At 42.0% G+C, this 19894-nt stretch overlaps 1 protein-coding gene across 8 annotated transcripts; it reads right to left on the bottom strand.

Annotated features, from left to right (window-relative positions):
- Positions 1-931: 931 nt before the first annotated feature.
- On the bottom strand, positions 932-18741 carry EOGT (EGF domain specific O-linked N-acetylglucosamine transferase). 8 transcript variants are annotated; one of them, XM_085590313.1, is made up of 17 exons: positions 18202-18741; positions 17939-18157; positions 16867-17096; positions 16417-16517; positions 15768-15876; positions 15587-15681; positions 14383-14487; positions 13189-13295; positions 12430-12533; positions 9801-9893; positions 9050-9121; positions 8480-8566; positions 7317-7385; positions 6428-6489; positions 5333-5452; positions 4284-4386; positions 932-3926 (listed from the first exon to the last, which is right to left on the bottom strand). In XM_085590313.1, the coding sequence occupies exons 3-17, from the start codon at positions 17074-17076 to the stop codon at positions 3780-3782; spliced, it is 1584 nt and encodes a 527-aa protein (XP_085446439.1). In that variant the 5' UTR covers positions 17077-17096; positions 17939-18157; positions 18202-18741; the 3' UTR covers positions 932-3779. The 8 variants fall into 8 exon arrangements, with proteins under 8 accessions (XP_085446439.1, XP_085446438.1, XP_085446442.1 ...); XM_085590312.1 differs by having other exon boundaries at positions 17939-17985; positions 18590-18741; XM_085590316.1 differs by having other exon boundaries at positions 16867-17091; positions 17939-17985; positions 18590-18741.
- Positions 18742-19894: the final 1153 nt, after the last annotated feature.

Raw genomic sequence — 19894 nt, 5'->3', positions numbered from 1 at the left:
ACACCCAAGATGGTTTTTCAGACAATTATAAGTTTGGTCCATTCACATATCAGAGGTTAATCCTCCACTTAGTTTAAGGTAATGAAGTCTTCTGCCTCCAGTTTACTCCTCCCCAATTCACTTTTCTTGGTACTATTCTGGGCCTGAGGCTGAAGGGTGTCCTTGAGTTTCAGGGATTGTTTTGTCTGACCAAAATGTGAAGACAGTTAACCAACACTTTATGAGGAGTTCAGAGTTATACACTAATTTGAATTAGAGTGTAGGATTTGAAAAATATAAAAGCTAAATTAGTGTATTAGGATTTGAAAAATATAAAAGCTAAAATCCCAAGGCATCGGGAGCACCCTCACACCCAGGCCTGCGGTGAAGACCTGAAATGCAAGAATGAGGAGAATTCATGACTGAGCAACAAAACCCAATCTTCTGTGGCCATTTCAGAGCCAAAGCCAGAGGGGATTCAGTAGCAGTTCATTTATTTCAGGCAAAAAGCCCAATCCATGAGAAACGTGTGTTCAGGAGTGGAAGAGCTCAACTTAAGGCAAACACTGCAAATTGAAACAATTACTCAGTGTTGAAATCAAACATTTTACCCTTCTGAGCACATAAAAAGCTTTCAAGGAGAACCTTTTCTTCAGTTTTTCTCCTTAAAAAAAAAATCAGGATTAAGAGATATACTACAGCCTGAGTTATCTCATTAATGGTACTGGTAAGATTAACAGCAAGAATTAAACAGTTCCATTATTACTTAATGGCTTTTAAAAATGTATTGCCTTAATATTTATAATCAGAATCTTAAGATTAATAATGCTGATTTGCCACCTCCCCATCACAAACCATTTCTCACACCAACTTCCACAGAACTCTCCAAAGAAAAAAACCTGAAATTACATCTTGAAGAATTCTGAAGTAAAAAGGAAAGAAACCACATGCATCCATAAATTATTTTTTATTCCAAATCCAGCTCTCGGTTTACTTTGTACAGGCAGCACAGGCAATCCCAAAAGCATTCAGGACTTGCAGCATTACACAAAGTCCCAAAACTGAATTCATCCCACTGATGCCAAGGTGCCCCTTAGACTCTAAACTTGCATAAACTGGAGAGACGAAAAAAATATTTTTAAAAAATCAGAAGTAACAAGAAACAAGATTCCCATCATCTGTTTGAAAAACTTAACCCAGAGCTACATCCTACCTTAAGATCAAGTGGCCCAAAAGTCTCATGGATTCCCTCAAATTCCAGTTTCCAGACAGACCCGAGGTGGTCCAGATGCTCTTCAAGTCACAATCCAGACCTCTGCTGTTGTCCAAACTCCCTCAGGATTTACTGGCAAAACCAAAAACCCAACCAAACCTCCTTCTGCTGCCAAGAAAATTCTGTGCTATTTGAAAAGTTAATCAACCAAACAGTCTTTTCATCTTAGCAATATTAAGCCATAAAGGCTGAATAACATGTTGGCCATCAACTGTTGACCCTGCACTCAAATTTGCTGAAACTGGTGAATGTTGGCAGGATATTTTGCCCTTGGATGAAGTCCCTGCAGCCTCTCCTCCACACATATGTTCAACCATTTGTTTTAGTGATGACTTGAAAGAGCAGCTCCTCATTAGCTGCTCCTGTGCAGACTCCAGCACTTGCTCACTGCCTTGAGCAGCATCACCTGCGCCACAGGAAGTTAAATATAGACAAAGATTTTCACAAACCAATCTTCAAATGCCCAGCACTAAAGCCAGCAGTGCAGGATGGCAGCATCACCTCTCAATGATTCTTAAGTAAATAGACCTGAATGTCACTTTGGACCTCAGAGCATCAGCCTGTCATGGCAGGAGAAAGAAGAGACATGTGGCTCCATGCAATTAATAGTATTTAAAATATTTGCCTCTAAAACCTGGCAAACTACCAAAAATTTTACATTTTGTTAATTAAAAAGCTTTTTATTAAAAAAAAATATGTGCACAGTTCATAATTAAATGTCTTCTTTCATTTGACTTGGTTTCATTCAAACACAGACATTTTACTGGCTTAAGTTTTATACATTTCTTTTACTTTAAAAATCCCACAAGGTAAAAACCCCAACAGATACATACAAATACAAAGGAAATGGTATTGCTCAAGGGCTTTTTGTTACCCCCCTACCCCTCATATTAAGAAGTGCAATTTTGCTTCTATGGTCCTTTAAAGCGAAACAGTTTTCTCCCTCAGTAAAACAACACTCTCCAGGAAGAATTGCACCACATACACAAAATCCATGAAAATCTCAGCTCCACCCAGCTTCACCTATGCACTGATTAAGGTCTGAGGGATCTATATGAAAATTGTGCTTACAGTAACTCATCCCTACCAGCGCAGACAGGTCAGTAAATGCACCCACACTCTGTGAAATTTCTGGGGAAGGGAAGTCAATACCATCTACAATTACAGCAGTGGAATGTTTGTATTTACCAGAATTTTCCTGCTTTTCCATACAAATGTGTGCCTGCCCCAGGCCACCTGAACTGTAGGGCTGAACTGCACATGGGAAAACATTCCCCAAAAAGCCATAACTTAACACATAAATCTAGGGTTTTATCTCACTGGACTTGAGTCTTCTCAAGTCTGGCTCCACTCAAGACAAAAGAACTACTACCTGTGTTTCCCCACTAGAACATCTCAGCTCCAAGGGGAACTTCAAAAAGAACTCGTCTTTGGTTTAATATTCCCTTCACTGAAAATAGTGAACTGTGCTACTGGCTTTGGAAAGATTTCATTTAAAAAGTTTTCTGGGTTAACTCTTCAACATTTTGAGGAAACAAGAATTTGAAAAAATTAGGCTTTTAGCGACTCTAAGAACAAGGTTCATCATCAGTTCCTTTCCTTTCAGCTGCAGCTGAAAGACACTCTATACATGTTATCATTTGTCTTTAAAAAAACTAGAAGGTTATTCCCTTTAGAATCCTCAAAAAAATCAAGTTTTATTCCAATTTTCTCAAGTTTTCCAATGCAGAGTGCTAGTTTTTGTGAAAAAGTATGAAATACCCAGATCACTTGAAATTTTAAATATTCACTTAGGAAAACATTTACCTGCTCTGAGACAGAAAACTGACTGAACCTACTGTGCAGACCTCTTGTATTGGAGCATTTATAACTACAAGAGTAAAAGTTTATATTGAAATGCAAAATCATAAGACTGTGCTCTCTAATGTGAAAATATTCCTAAATTTAAAGCAGAAGCTTGCAGTGTCTGTTGACCCTGGATCGACCCAAGAAAACCTTACATGAAATGGGTGGACATATCTTTGTATAAAGAATATTTCAGAATCTGGAATGTAGAAATACAGTGCAAAAAACCAGAAATAGTCTGAAAAATAGTTTTTACATATCAAAACCTCCCAGATTAGAAAGGAATTATAAAGACTAGGTACAATGCTAAGAAGTTGTCTGACAAATTAAGAATGGGTTATTTCCCTCACAGGGGGATTTTTTTTTTTTTTATGGGCATGTAGTGACAGGACAGGGGGGAATGGCTTCAAACTGACAGGGAGTGAGTTTAGATTGGATACAAGGGATAAATTCTCTGCTGTGAGGGTGGTGAAGCCCTGGCACAGGTTGCCCAGAGAAGCTGTGGCTGCCCCTGGATCCCTGGAAGTGTCCAAGGGCAGGCTGGATGGAGCTTGGAGCAACCTGGGATAGTGGAAGGTGTCCCTGCCATGGCAGGGGGTGGAATTAGATGGTCTTTAAAATCCCTTCCAACCCAGGCCATTCTGTGATTAATTAAAAACAATATTTCAGTCAGAAGTCTAATTTAGAATTCATCATGTTTTACCCTAAATGGCCACTTTGAATGCTGTGAAACATGATTTGCAGCCAGAAGCACCAAATACATAAATTCTTCCACATCAAAGGAGTAGTTTGTAAATTTTGGATGTTCTCCCAGTGTTGGGTGGTGTCCCTAGAAAAACAAGATAAGGATTTTTAGACAGATAAGATCAATACATCTTCCATTCATAAAAGCAAGAAAAAAATTGAGGATCTGCCAGTTTAATTTATTACTTCTGATCCACTGATCTGCTCTGAGGCAAAAGAATCAGCAAAGGAACTGCATAACAGCCATGCTATGAATGGTTCATGGCCAATTAATTTAATTTCTCTTCTTCCCCCGACCATTAATATCAAATGATTTCTTAATTTTAACAGGGAAGTTAATTTGGCCTTAAGAATGAATATCATATTTCAAATAGCAGAACATAGGCAGGTAAAGCAGAATAACTGTGAAGTCCTTCAGTTACAGCACCTCACCCTTCCTTACCTGATCCTGAGGGAATACTTTATTCCTTTTCCTCCAAGTGATGTAATGAATGCCTCTCAGCCTTGCCAAATCCAGGTAACAACGTTCATCTTCACAATTGTATCTAGCATCAGGCAGAAAAAACATATTTACCTACAGAGATTGTGCTGAAGTTACCAGGGTGAAACAGGAAAACCTTGAAATGTTCTAAGGCAGTAAAACCATGGGTAAATTCAGAAACAACAGCAAGGGCTTCCCTCTGCTCTCCAGATGTGGCCTTGGAGGCAGTTTGAGGCACATCTACATGTCAGACATGTCCCTGTCCAGCTGCAGCAGCTCCTGGACATGTGAAAAACAACCCCTGAGTTTCTGAACTTATTTGGAGACTGGACAAAATATTCTGGAGCCAAGACTGTGCTGCAAAACACCAGTTCTGCAGCCTTCCCCCAGCAGAATTTCCCAGGATGGAGAATTCAGAGCTCTTGTAACAAGCATTCTGGATTTCTGCTTTGTTCTCTAGATTGGAGTGTCTGCTAACACCCCTACTTTGTGATAAAATATGTTTTAAAAGGAAGCTACAAGGTAAATGTAGGCAAAACACAAAACAAAACTTACCTTGGCCAGCAAGCTGGTGCTCATGTCCTGAGCAGAAAAAGGAGGATATAAAAACCTCCAGGGGGTTGCTAGCACATAATCAATTCATATCAATAATAGCCCTAGACACGCATAATCAGTTCACCTGGATCACTAAAACATCCTTAGACCTCAGATTCACCAAGCAGAACTTGAACAATGAGGTTTTCTCATTGTTTGCCATTTTCCCATTATATTTATACCATGGAAGATTAAGAAATCACAGGCTAAGCCTGTATGATATAATTACACTGTATTTTATATTGAAAGCTCTGGTTTGGTCCCCAGGAGAAGAGGCTGACAGATATAAAATGTAAATAAGGCTGCAAGACAAACATCGATGGTCAAATACCAGGAAGGGAGAGGCTTCATTAACACACAGCAACAAACAGGAGCAGTTGTGTGTGCAAGAGAGGGAAGGAGACAAACAGACTTACAGCTCAAACACAACAGCCCAGTCTGGCAGAAAGAGCAGGTGGGTCAGGCCAGCTCCATGTATCCCAATGAATATATCAGAGTTGTGGGTAATTCTCAATTGCTCCGAAAATTCAAGCTCCCTGCAGATAACACAACAAAAGTGGTGATGATGTGGCAGCTCTATCCACCCCAGCAGAACATGGGGAAAGCACAAAATTGGCTGAAGGGAATACTGGAAGAGAGAACTGATTTTTCAATGAACAATACTAAGGATCACAAGTGCTGCAGCCAGCAGTAACTTAGCATGGAACGAAAAGAAATGCATGCAGGTTTCAAAACTTCACAGGAATTTGTTTCAAAAATATTTTGGTCAACTTAAAAGTTTTTGTACATTTAAGGGTTTTTCTTCTTACTTGCCTTTTTAAAAAATGCATCACCTTAAAAAACCCCCAAAATCTAAGAACAAAATACCCCAAACAAAAACCCCAGCATAAAAGACCTGTTTCTGAACTGCATTCAGTGTAATGTAAAATACACAAATAAACATCCTCCCACTGTCTCTGTTTGGTCAGAACACGGATGCCTCAGTGCTGCTTCAGTTTCTCACTTTTCCTGCATGATTCATGGCAGCTCCAGGTGCAGCTGCTGCTATTTGGGACAGGCATGCATTGTTTGGGAACTTTTCCTTTAGTTCATGTCTTCCTGGCACAGTGCCTACTACATCTGGCACCACAAACTGACCTCAAGTGGTGTCTTCAGGGACCACCAGAGCAGCAAATAATCAGAATTATTCCTAATTACTAAACTAAGCCTCTGATAAAGTAAGACACTGACATAACAGAAGAGAAACCCCTGCTCCCACAGTTATTGCAGAGCAATATGCAAAAAGGTGATGGGAACGCAGCTGGCTTTGGGAGAGGGAACAAAAGGGATTTCAAACCTTGTTCATTGCAGAGTAGCTTTAACCTGAGCCTACTAACCCCAATTAGTGCATTATGGAATGGTGTGCTCGACCACCTCACCCAACATTTTCCTTCCCAGTCCTTGGATTTTGCCAGGTTAGCCCTGGGGACAGACACAGCATCAGCTCACACCAGTTTCTTCCACCAACTCACTTGTACTTGTAGTCCACCACTCTGACCTCCAGTGTTGACACTGTTTTCAAAGCATTCACAAGCTGGGGAGAAGAACAAAAAGACAAGGATTTGGTGTCCTCCTTCAGTTAATTGCTCCCTTGCACTCCTGACCTGGCGAAGATAAAACCAACTTCTGTTTTTGCCATTTTACCAGAACACAAACTACCTGCACTAGTGGAGGCATCACCTGAGGACAGCCCAGCAGAAAAAGCACAAATCCTTTGCTTTGTCTGCTCTGCCACTGAGCTACTGTGTCACATGAGCCTCAGTTTCTCCCTACATAAGGTGGGGATGATGATCCAAATCCATTTTTGTCAGGCTCTAACAGTAAAGAATGAAAGCAGGTATGAAGACATTAGATAATATAATTTTACCATGAAAGAAGTTTTTACACAAGTCCACGAAGTTGCATGATTCAAAAACATAAATCAATATGAAAATTCATTATGTTCTGAGTGCACAAACTCTGATACAAGGGCTTGTGCTTTTCAATCTGCAGGCATTACAAAGGGTTTTATTAGACTTCAACACTGGAGATGCTATAAATAAAAGGAATAATTTGAAAGTGAAATAATTTAATTTTATCAGAAGATCTGCAGTGGCTGTTTGCTCAGAGGAAATACTTTTAGTATTACATTTGTAGTTTTCTACTGGATATTTAGAAAGGGCAGCAAGGTTCAGTGTCTGGGGTACAGAAATGGAGACTGCCTAGAAGACATTTCAGAACAAATTAATATAAACATTGGACATATTTGTCCAAGATTTGCCAGAAAATAGATGTCTTGGTTGTACCTGGAAAAAAAATATCAATCCAATAAGCAAAATTTAGCTTCTAACAAATATGTTTTAAAGATATAAAGGACCACACCTCATTCTGGTTTAATATTTTCCGGTAATCTGTGCTGCGTGCGAGGATGGTGACTCGAATTTTCCCATCCTAAAAAGAAAGAAGCAGCAGTGTATTAGCTAAGAGGCAGCCCACACACAAAAAAAAAAAAAAAAAAAAAAAAAAAAAAAAAAGCCAAAAACAATCCCAAACTCTTCCATATTTACTTCTGGCAATTATTTGAGCAACTAAATATGTTCCTTCCACATGTAATAAATAGATGGTGCAACCACCTTAAAATGCACATTGTATTTTCTGACAGATTCAAAGCATCAGAAACTTTGTGAAAGTCTGATTATTAACCATGAACTAAATATTTTCTAAAAGATTTACTTTATTCAGTACAAAAGAGCCTTTGTATTACACATTATCTGGCAGTTTTTGAAAGCAGAAGAGCAGCTTTCTGGATGGGTTGTGCACAAGTTCCTTGGGAAAAAAAATATTTTACTTCTATAACAGCCCCTCCTTTTACCTCTTTTAATTAATTGGACTCACAGGGGTGAGTGTTCCAAGTGAATTAAAGAGATTTAACTGCATGGCTCCCATTAGTGTCAGCAGGGGAAGCATAACTAAAGGCCTGTGCAGAGCTCTGAATGTGCCCCTCAGCAATGTCTGGCTACTCTCCAGCAGACATTTGAACCTCAACTAGCCCAGAGCTGCCCTGGCCACCAAGGCAAGGTGCAAAAAACATCAGTGTGAGCAAAGAGAGGAGCCCAGAGCAGATAGATGGTGCTGGGCAAGCATGCAAGGAGCAGACTGCTCTGTTTCCAGCTCTGATCCCAGCTCAGCATCCAAGGGGATTGATAAAGGGCAAGTTCTGCCCTGCTCTGTGGGATCCCCACTGATGCTCCATGGAACTCGTGTCTGACTCAACTAGGAAGGACACAAAGGCCTCCAGCACAGAGAATGGACACAGGGATGAGACCCTAAGGTCAGAAGGAGAATGCTCTAAAGTCTGTCCTACAGAAGTAAGACATACACAAATGTTTTCTGAAGGCCTTTGCAGTGAAAAAAAACAACTCTAAACATCACAGGAAAGGACAAAAAGTACACAGGTACACCCCCATTCCCCAGTGGGTTCAGTTTCCCTCTGCTGTTCCCTGGCAAGAACCACCAGCTCCACGTTGCAGCTGCACTTATCCCACCTTGGGTCCTTCCTGGGTGATATTTAATCTGTGCAGCACATGTTGAGAAAAGGCTCGGAACAGCCCCGTGCCGTGACAGCCAGAGATCTGAAATTAAAAAAGGAACTGTTAATCTATGAAGTTATTTCGCTCAGAAAACTGAGCTTTGTGATCAGGTTTTTACCATTCTTGTGGAACAAAAGCCCAGTGTCATGCACTGTGCTATTCACTGCAACACAAGTGGCACTCCCATTTAAAAAGAAATATAGCTCTAGTGCTAGAGACTGAGTGTGTGAGCTAATACCCTCAGGGAAGTCTGACTGTGTTTAAGCTCTTGTGCTCTGCAAAAATACAGTTAGTTCACAGTGCCCACCCATTAAAGAGGAATAATTTGCACCTCCTGAGCTTTGACACAGGAGACTGCACACAACCAGCTGGAATAACTTTAAAATCCCAATCTTTAGGGAAGATCATTCCTTTTGGAGCTGGAGCCTTCACTGCAGCGTATTTCACGATATTGGAGGGATTCCCCAGCTCAGATTCCCCCCTGCCACACCCTCCTGGTGGGAATGGATGGACAAAGGGACTCACCAGAGGTGTGTTATAGAACAATCCGTATCGCATCCGAGGCAGCAAAGAGAACACAGCTTCTTTAAAGCACACCTGGAAGGGGATCAGGAGGAGTTACACCGCACTGCTCCTTCCCCCAGCCCATTCCCTGCCAGCCCTGCTCCCAACGAGCCAGCAATTACTGCTCCTGCCAAGGACAGCCCGACTTCCTCGGCTGTGCAAATGAAAAGAACAAAGATCCCAAAAGAGCTCTCCTTTGGGACGTGCAAGTGTGGGAAGAGGTGATGAAAACACCCCAAAGCAGAACAAACATGGACTAAAGAGAAGGAAACCAGTTAGGGAGTTTATGACTAGGTTGTAGAGGCTGAAATGAGCTCTGAATGGATGCATTTTTTTTTAAATGATAAGCAGCAGGAATGCCATGAGTTACAGGGGGAAATAAACACCTCAGGAGGACTCGGAAGACTTCAGAAAGAACATTTGAAAAAGCTTAACTTCAGCTGGGAGTCCTGCAGAAGGAAAACCCGTTCATAAATACCACCTCTCAGGACACAAAAGTTAGGTCCATTTATATAAAGATAGGCACATCACAGAATCAGGTTACAGTTCTGTCTCTTGTTTCTAAGGTAGAATACTCATATTACACAAATTAAACATGAATGGAAAGTATTAATGCTTTCCCCTGGAACACCCATAGCTGCAAGAAGCTTGGGAAGTTGTCATACTTGCTCCCTAGTGACCATGAATTAAAACAAAGTATAGAATTCCATACCCTTTTAGAGTCAAAAGTTTTCAAGTGAATTATTTCATAGTCAGTAAATGCCTTCCATGTCTCACTGAACAGGTCACCATAGCCATATGAACTCTAGGAGGAAAGAAAAAACCCAAGGGTATAACAATTACAAAAATGCATCTAGAACCTCTTTTCATGATTTACAGGTTTTGTATATGAGTTTTAATACAGTTAATATGTACAACACCACCACAGGACCCAAGGCAGCCTAGCACAGAACACAGACATTACACAGCACCAAACTCTTTGTTTGCACTGGCAGGTAACTCAAATTACCTCTCAGGTGGTTAATTTTTAATAAAAACTTCTATAAATTAGTGAACTAGACAATTTCTTCAGTAGCAGATTATAATTTCTGAATTAGGAGTGAGAATTCCTTACTACCTTTCCCAGAGTCAACAGAACACAAGTTAAATTTGAAGTAACACAAACACAGGGATGGTAGGAGGCCTGAATCTCAATTCCTGAGATTAAAAAGAAAAAACAAAACACCTGGAAATTCAAATGCAGCACTGAAGTTAGAGGTAAAAAGTCACAACAAGTTTGTTTTGCATTTGCCTATTTTGGGATTGTCACTTGCATATGGCACATGTGTCACAAACTGAAGGCAATGGTCTGATTTGATGGAAGAAACACCTAGGGGGTTTCTATGAAGAGCAGTAAAAAAATTTCCTCTTTGCAGACACGTTCTGTGAGGAGCTTTTTAAGAGCCATCTACTCCCTACAATGTTATCCCAGCTACAGGGGCTCCTGCCTTCAATCTGTCACCTTTCCTGCACATCCCAGGGCTCAGTCACCACCTCTGGCTCTCTAAATGCAATTAAATGTGCCCTCAGTAGCCCTGGTGCAGATTCTCACTGAAGCTTCCTTTCAACTCCAGGGCTAGCTCAGGCTGCTGGGAAGGTTGTGTGGGAACATTCTAAATAAGAAATTTGAAAATAGGACTACAAGTGATAGCAGGAAAGAAGAGATATCTAGTGAAATGTAAAAAAAATCTAAAGGACAGCAGATTTCCTTTGGTTCAGGAGGCCTTCCTCTTGCTCTGCCATTAGGTATTAATAAATTTTACAGTCCAGACTCCCTTCTGGCCATACATTACAAGAACTGCTCTCCCAGATTAGAAATGGAGAACTGATGAAAGCACCACTTTCTAACCCTCTCTGCTCTCCTTAAAAGTGCTTTATAAACATTTCTTCCCTGCATTCACAGATCATCTTGCACACCAACACCCAGTGGAATTCCTACTCATTTTCTGCTTTGTTTAACCTACATCTAAGGGCATTGCTCTTTAATAAGAACAGTAGGCAGGAAGTATGCCGAATCTAATTACATCAAGGAAGTTAAAAAAAGAGAATGAATAATAAGCTCAAGTCCACCTTTTGATGAGCACAGTTCATCAGCAGTTGACTGGTGCCATCACCTGGTTTTACATAGCAATGAACCTCCAGCTGCCTGAGCAGGTAATGCTCATTTAAATTGATAACAGTGTGGCACTACTTTGAATGGTACATCTTAAAGAGTTATTTGATTCTTGACATAAGACAAAGAGTTGCTTTTCAAAGCAATTTACAATGCTGTCTGACACCTGAGCTTTTCAGAGAGCCATCAGAGCTGGATTAACAGGTCCTGTGCAGCACTAGAGAGATCACTTATCTGACAGATGGCACTGATTTTAGTTTTAAAATACAATAGAATTAGAAAAAAGAGTCTCTTCTAGCCGAACAGGTTTCTCATTAAACAGCAAGCAGGGGGTATTTGCAGTTCTCTATTGAAGTTTAGTTATCCTAGCTCTAAATGCTCAGAGGAAAAACTCAGCAATTTATGATCACAAAACAGGTGTGGGACAGTGACATATTCAAGAACTGTTATTTCTAGACCTAATTATGCACGTTATCTGGCGTATTACAAATTGCCTAGTTGTTTTTTATTTAGTTTAATACCCTCCTACACAACTTAAACACTGTCCAATAAAACTAGTATTACTCAAACACATGGTTTCGACTCGGCTGTACAGCAGAAGCAGCCCCATTTAAAAACTTGTTTTATGTTATCATGGCAATGTGAGAGGTGACTGAGGGAAGTAACTCCAAGAAGGCTACTTAAAGGAATTAAATATTAAACTCTGTTTTAAGCTATATAAGGATTTAATCTAGCTGTTTTCTTTACTACAGGCTGCACATTACTGATTTACAAATGTGCAAGACTGCATTTCTTCTTAAATATAGAGCAAACAGTTGAGCAAATCTACTTCAGTATTCCAGGAGAAAAAAAACTTACAAAAACCAGTTAAAACTTCAAATGCTACAGATAAATAGTGATCAGATTATTTTTGAGGCCAAAAAAGGGCAAACTATGGCATAACAAAAAAAAGGCATAACTATGTGCTAGCAAAGCTGGGCATTCCAACAGCACATGGTTTATCATAGAAAATCTGTTCTCTAACTTGTATTAATGCACCTGTATTAAAAGGATCCAGAAATTTATCAGTTTATTTAGTTTATCAGCTATGGCCACAAGACAGCTAAGGATTGGCTACTTAAACATTCAGAGCCCCTATAAAGCAGAAATATGACCCATCACAAACATGTTAAAAGCAGAGCAGACTTACAGTGTCCCACATGACAATGTTGACATCAGTACTGAAGGAATTATTGATATGCTGGGTAATGTAGAGATTGACAAAATCACAGAAGTGATGGTACATATTAACACCTGAGAAAGAAAGAATTGTTAGCAAAACACTGCATTACTTGCTCCACTTTTATTGGTTTATGCATTTTATATTAGCTTCCCCTGCTTCTGACTCCTTGAATCCTCCTAATACACCCTAAAAAAGGAACATCTAAAATTAAGGAATTGAGGAAAGAAATCTGAGGTAAAATGTGTTTTTTAAATTAAAAAAACAGAGCTAGAAGAGTGGCCAAAAGACAGAATAAGATGAGCTTCATGTGCTCACTTCTCTTCCCTGTCCTCCAAAGCACACAGATCTGCTGCTGAGCACGCACTGCAGGACACAGACACCCATACTTGGTGTGTCATGGTATGGAACCTGTCATGCAGAAATAGTCAGAACAGCCTCTGGCACAAAGTCACAACACTGCCAAACCACAGAACAACTGTGCAAGGCAAACAACAGGAAATCGTTCTGATTTTTTTTTTAAATCAACTGTGGGAAATTACAAGATTTTCAAATTTTGGTTTCCAATTTTGTCACTGGAACTACACCAAAAAAGTAACTAAAAATTCACATAATTTTTCATATTACAAGTGAGCTGTCACAAAGGCATAATGTAGATGGGCAAGTTGAATATGAGTTTTTTCTACTGCAGTACAAAAAAAAGGGAAAAAAACTAAAGATACCAATTACCTGCATCTAATTTCATGAAGTATGTTGGTTTTTCAATAACAATGTCACACTTCCCATCTTCTAGAGGCCTGAAGTCTAATGCAGTGAATGTCTGGAGTTCTGCAAACCTAGAAAGATTCAATCACACAGAATATGCTTTGACATCAACACATTCAAACAAATGTACTTCATATGTCTCAGATTTAGTAACTGTCCTTCCAGTCTATTTCAGTTAGAAGGACTGCTGAAAACTGATAGAGTCTGACAATTAAAATTATTTGAAATTATAATGGCAGGATCTTGAGGGCTTCTAGAGGTTAAACACTGACTTTGATCTCAGGAGTGAACAGCACCTTTGATCTCCAAATCAAGGCAGCAGGGATGTAACAAAGAGTTTCAGAGCTTGGATCTGTGGCTCCACACAGCTTGATCTGCCTTGCCAGAGACACTTAAGTGAGATTTCCATGCTTTGTTTAGAATAATGAATGTAGAGGCAGCATTTATTGTTCCTGCATCTGAACAAGGATGAGCAGCTGTGATGACAACAGCAGGTAGAGGAGAAAATTCTTCCTCCTCTGCAACAGTTCTTGACTTAAATAAAACATCAATGAAAAATGGAGGAAGAAAAAGAAAATACAAGCAAAGCATAAGAATGAATTGTTATATGGACCTTAATGGCTCCAGTTCCTTCATCAATTAACTGGCAAGGCAGCTTTGAAGTGCTAGCAGGCAAACTGTGATGCTCTGCTCTTCCTGCTCAGCCTGTGGACTCAGCCCACCTCACAGTCCATCCCAGGTTCCCTGGGAATGGTGTGAGACATCCAGATCATCCTCACCAAGGGCTGTGGGAACTCACTCAGGAGGACCAGCTCAAGGCATCTCACCACAAAACAATCACCCCTTCCACACACAGGTGAGGCACAGCACCAGCACCTTGCCCAAAAACACCTGGAGGTTACAACTTCCAACTGCAAGGAGTTTTCACATCTTTTGTTGCTGCAAATGAGGCAGGACACAATTACACACAGTATGGTTCAGACTTGCTGCAGAGATGTAATTACCAGAGGTTTCTAATATCAACTCTCAAATTGACCTTAAAAGGAGCAAGTCTTTCCTCAGTATGAAATCCACTACACACAGCTGGTAATGCCAATAACAAAAAAAAATAATAATTAGCAAGTGAACTTGGAAGCAGCTTTGAGAAGAAATTCTTACCAAGACTGCAGAGGGCTCTTGCGTTGACCTTCAGCCAAAAATGCTTGAACATCAAGACTACAATGACCACCAATTTCTCCCTTCTGGAAAAAGTCTTCTTTGAATCTAATGCAAATTAGAAAAAGTCTATCAGCTTTTGTGCAACAGGGCCACCAGTGTCCTGCAATCTTAATTACATACTCAAGCCAGTGCTGCTTAGTCTCAGTTCAGCAAGGCACTTCATACATATTTAAAACCTGAGTATTTTCCTCAGTGTAAATCAAGAATTTCCCACAATTCCCAAATAAAAATAGTGGTGTACTTGAAGGTCTAGGCATCATCTTAGAAAGCAGCAATAATCCATCCAGGATGTTATTAAAAATGATTTACACATACCCACGTAAGTAATTTAATCAAATTTTTCTTCATGACAGTGATGCATCGTCATGAGAGGATCATCACTGGTTGGAGTTCTTGTTTGTTTCTAACAATCTCTTACTGAAATTTACCTCAGATCTCACAACCCACTTTGCTACCCAAGGATTTTATATGACATGTGAAGAGTGAGATGCAAGAACAAGTTTCCAGAAAACAAGTTGCCAGTTAAAAGCACTGTCTAAATCAGCTTTCAGAACAGGCTGTGATGATGACAAAACCCATTCTGAAGGGTAATATCACTGTCAGTCATGAACCAGATCAAGACACTGACTTCAGAGACAAGTCAGAGGGTCATGCCAGCACCACTGGTATGTTTTTTTCATCCAGTTTCCAATATGTGGCTTTTTAATTCAGGATGTAGAAGATCCAGGTTCAGCTCTCTCCTCAGTCACTCAATACCTAATAATGCAGCTCCTGAATCTGGTATAAAGGCACAGGAAATGTCTTGGTTCCTCAGACAAAAGCAATTATATTCTACACATCATCTAATCAAGGAAGGACATGACTGAATACACAAAAATGTCTTCATCTCTTCCATCAAGGAAGATTTCAATCACCCATCCTCATTCCATAAAAGTGAGAACTTGGGTTTTTACACCAGCAGCAGCAGCCAGCAATGAAGAGGGGCAAACCTTTACAGGGCTTCAGCAACAAGCCTCTGATCAGCAGTAAAAAGGTTAAAAAAAAGTAAAACCCATAGCAACAAGCAAACCAGCTTTGTTAAACAAATTCTCAAATCCTTTCCCCTGCCATGCCATTTTTGCTATAACCCAGGCAAATCAGAGACCTGTCGTGGTTTCTCTTTACAGCTCGTAAATCAATGTACAAGTTCGTTGCTCTGCAATGCTGAAGGTACTGGGAGCAGGTCAGAGATGAATCTCCCTGTTAAGAACAAGTAGAATTCTGTCAATAACAAAAATTATTTTTAAAAACAAGTGAAAAGTATCACATTTATCAGAAATACCTACTGTTGCTGCAGGCTTGCAATGGGTTTTCACTTCACTGAGTCTCTCTTGAACATATCCGAAATCTGCTTGTTTCCAAAATATCTGCTGGGCTGTCTCAATGTCTCTTGCCCTGATGTGTGAAAGAGAGAGGAAACAAATCAAGGTTCTCTTGCTCAATCCTAGTAATAACTTCAACAGATCACATTTTTCTACTGAAAGTGGAACACAAGAACCAGCCAGTTATTTTATTGGCATTTAAGATGCCAAAACAGGAAGCACTTATCAGCTGCATGTAAGTGAAAACATCAATGACAATTTAGAGCTATTCTCCCCTAAAAGGGTACACATTTTTTTCTACATTTTTCCTCTGTTTTTAAAGCTAAGAAAGGAAATACAGCTATTTTAGGAATCTGTATTCAGGGCTAAATCAGAATAATGAAAACATTCTGGCAGGAAGCACTTGTAGCAGTAGTTTCTTCCTTAAAACTTGTAATTTTTTAATCATGTTGAAAGGCTCATTATGCATAAATACACACATTGTATATACACACAGGTGTCCAGACTTTAAATTCTAATCATCACAATAATGTTTACTTCACAAGTATATCAAAGTGAGCACTACACTATTTTTTTACCATAATGTACAGTAGACATTTAAAATTAAACTTACCACCCAGTTTCAACATAGTCACACACTGGGTAACTGAATCTGTTCTCTGATTTGCAAGATTTCTCATAACCCCAGCAGGATTTTAGTTTCTTCAAGTGTTTCTGCAACACAGAATCACGTTTTGCAACAGGAAAATGGGAAATGGCTGAAGTAAGTTGTTAGCTTTAAAACGACATCTAGCTCATAAATCTTCCATAAAAGGCTTTTGGTTTGGTCTGTTTTCAAACAGAGTTTGAGAAACAACGTCCAGATTCCTCAGGCACAGCAGAGGCTCCAAGGTGGATACACATGCACAGCAATATGACTCTTTTACAGGTTCTGAGACAAATCCTTTCCCTGACTAATTGGCAAGGAGACCAATTAATCATCACCTGCAACTGCTACAACTCCCAAGAACAAACCACCCCAACAGGACATTTGAACAGTCAAACAGGAAAAAAGTAAACTTACTTTATATGGGCAAAGAGGATCCTGCTTACAGATGTCAGCAACATGCTGGTTATTGTGCAGAAAGTAGGGGATGTGCTCATCTGGCAAGTTGATTGTTTTGTAGCTGTAGAATGGCTCTTCTGGAATGTTTGGGAATTCAGTAGGATTTTCAGCTTGGGAATTAGCCAGAATTTCTTGCAGTAGCAATCCAAACACAAGCAACATAAACATGGCAACCTGTGAGTTCTGTACTTTATAAATAAAATATTAAAAAAAAAAAAAGGAATTAACATATCTGCAGCATTTCAAGCACACAGAACAAAATTCAGTCAGAGTCGGACATGTAGTCAAAGAATTTGTACTTGGATTTCTGGGGTGGTTTCTTTTTCCTGTGAAGACCAAACTTTCACTGAGAGGCCAGACTGCACAACCTCAGGATTATCTTTGAATCATTAGTCATTGAGTGTTATTACGCACTACAAACTCCCAGTCAAGCTAAAATGGGTGTGTTTACTTTAGCTAAATGCCAAGGGATCCTGAGAGTTCAGTGTGGAAACCAAGTATAGAGCATGAAATATCCAGTGAGAAGGGAAAAAAAATAGAAGAACTGGGGGGGGAGGGGTGAGAAAAGGAGGCTTTTTAGTTTTAAAGTAAGTATGAAAACAACACATTCTCCATTTTGAACTAATAATTGGCTGAAGGAAAAATAGGCAGACACAAATAGAGAGTCACAGCTAAGTCTTACAGGATGCCTATTTTTAGTGCTTAACATCATGTTAAAGAAACTTGACTACTGAGTATATTCTATCTATAATTTTATATATAATAGAAGTGTATTTATATATATATACACACATGTACACACACACAGGCCCACACAGCTGTATACCCTAAAGCTGACTGCATACCTTCCTGCTAATACAACCTTCTCATCTAACACCCCTGCTTTGAACCATTCAACTTCCTGAGGAAAAGAAATGCATGGCCTGTATCTAAACTCCACCTTTTTTTGGCGTTATAATTTGCTAAAAATTTGCATGCTTGCTTTCAACTGAAGCCTTTAGCAAAATTCCTACGATACAAGCAGTTTTACCTGTTTGGTTTGAGAGGAACCACTTCAGATTTCCCAGGTACAGAAACCTAGAGTGGGGGAGGAAGGTGGAGTTAGGCACGTCCTGCAAAAGGAGATTTCCTCAGGACACTGTGCTGCTCCTAGGGACACGTTCCCAGCAATGAGAGCAGCTGCCACAGCCCGGGCACCGTGCTGAGCCCTCTCTGGGGTCCCTTTCCAGCACACAGCCCGGGCACCGTGCTGAGCCCTCACTCGGGTCCCTTTCCAGCACACAGCCCGGGCACGGGCTATTTCACACGGAGCACGCCTCTCCCACCACGAACCCGGCAGTGGCCCCAAAACTCGCGGTCCCTTCCCCACCCCTGGGCGCTGGCTGAGGGGCTGTCACTTGGGGAGGGTGCCTGGCATCCTGTGCCAGGCCGTGCACGATAGACCCAGAAACGGACCCGGACCCAGCCGGAGCTGGTGCCTGACCCACGCTCGTCATACCCGGCACCGCCGCCCCGCCCTGCGCTCCCCTGCCCCGGCACGGCAGCGCATCTCACCGGGTACCGCACCGCGCATCGCACCGCGTACCGCACCGCGCATCTCACCGGGTACCGCACCGCGTATCTCACCGCGTACCGCACCGCGCATCGCACCGCGCACCGCACCGCGTATCTCACCGCGTACCGCACCGCGCATCTCACCGGGTACCGCACCGCGTATCTCAGCCCCGCCGGCCCCGAGGAGCCCCGCGGCCCACGGGACCGGCCGCTCCTCCTGTTCGGCGCTCGCCGCCGGCCTCAAGCCTCATGTCCGGGGGCAGCGCTCGGCCCGGCCCCGCCGGGCTCCGGGGGAAGCGGCCGTGCGGGTGTGAGGGAGGGGCGGGCGGGGCCGGGGCCGCCCCGCCCGGGGCAGCGGGAGCCGGGGAAGGACGGCAGGGAAGGAAAGCGGGGAAGGAAGGCAGGGAAGGAGGAGCGGCCGGGCCGGGCTCCGGCGGCGCGGCGCAGGTGGGGCCGCAGCGAAGGGCACCTGCCCGCGGGGGAGCGGCGGCGGAGCAGCCGCGTCTTCCTTCTGCTGCCGGAAATCAAGCGCGGCCGCCCCGGGAGCGGCGAGCGCAGGATGCGGAGGAAAAGGGCCTTTTCCTGCCGCGGCCCGGCAGGAAGCGCAGGCTCCGGCACCCCATTGTTCCAGGCGTCCCCCCGAGCCCCGGCCGGCCGCGCTCAGGGGCAGAGGCTGAGCGATGCGCTGCCCGCTCCCCCTGACACGCGGCAGCGCTCCCGCCTGTGCCGGCGCCCCGCAGCCTCCCCCGCTCTGACCCAATTCCCGCGGCGACGAGCGCCGGGGGAGGCACAGGCGCCAGCACCCAGAGCTTTGAATCCTCCCGCACAGCCCAGAGCTCTTCTCACCTCCTTCCCAGGTGGGAAACGAGGAACAAACGCTCAGCCCGAGCCGGGAAACCCGAGAGAACGCGGCGCCGGCAGAGGTGCTGACCCTGCAGGGACACCGCTTACCTGAATAAAGGAAATTAGTCTGAATTTCACATTATTCACAACCCCGTCGCTGCTGTGCATTTGGAAATAAACCAGCTCCTCGTACGTAAATACCCACGGTACCTCAAAACTTCAACTGGCATCTGTGCCTGTATTCCAATTACATCTGGTATCTTCTACCTTAAGTACTATTTTCCTTTCGCAGCACTAGTTTACACCCACCCTCCCCAGAATTATTTTCTCAAAGAGAACCAGAGCACACTGTTAGCGGAAAATTTTATTTTACGCTCACCCGTGCTTTTTACAGTTTATACATATTTTACAGCTAGAAACCAAGGGGTTTAATTTCACTGTGATAACCATTTCACCTCTTATTAAGGATTATTATAGCCCTTAGTAAAATGTAAGCACATAAATTACAACAAACATGTAGCAGTAAAAAAAATAGAACTAACCCTTCGCTCACATATTTTGACATGGGATTTTGAACATGGGCTCTTGA

Source organism: Lonchura striata, chromosome 12 (genome assembly GCF_050655825.1).
Source record: "Lonchura striata isolate lonStrDom1 chromosome 12, ASM5065582v1, whole genome shotgun sequence".
In the NCBI taxonomy this organism is placed as follows: Eukaryota; Metazoa; Chordata; class Aves; order Passeriformes; family Estrildidae; genus Lonchura; species Lonchura striata.
This window is presented reverse-complemented; position numbering and strand designations above follow the sequence as displayed.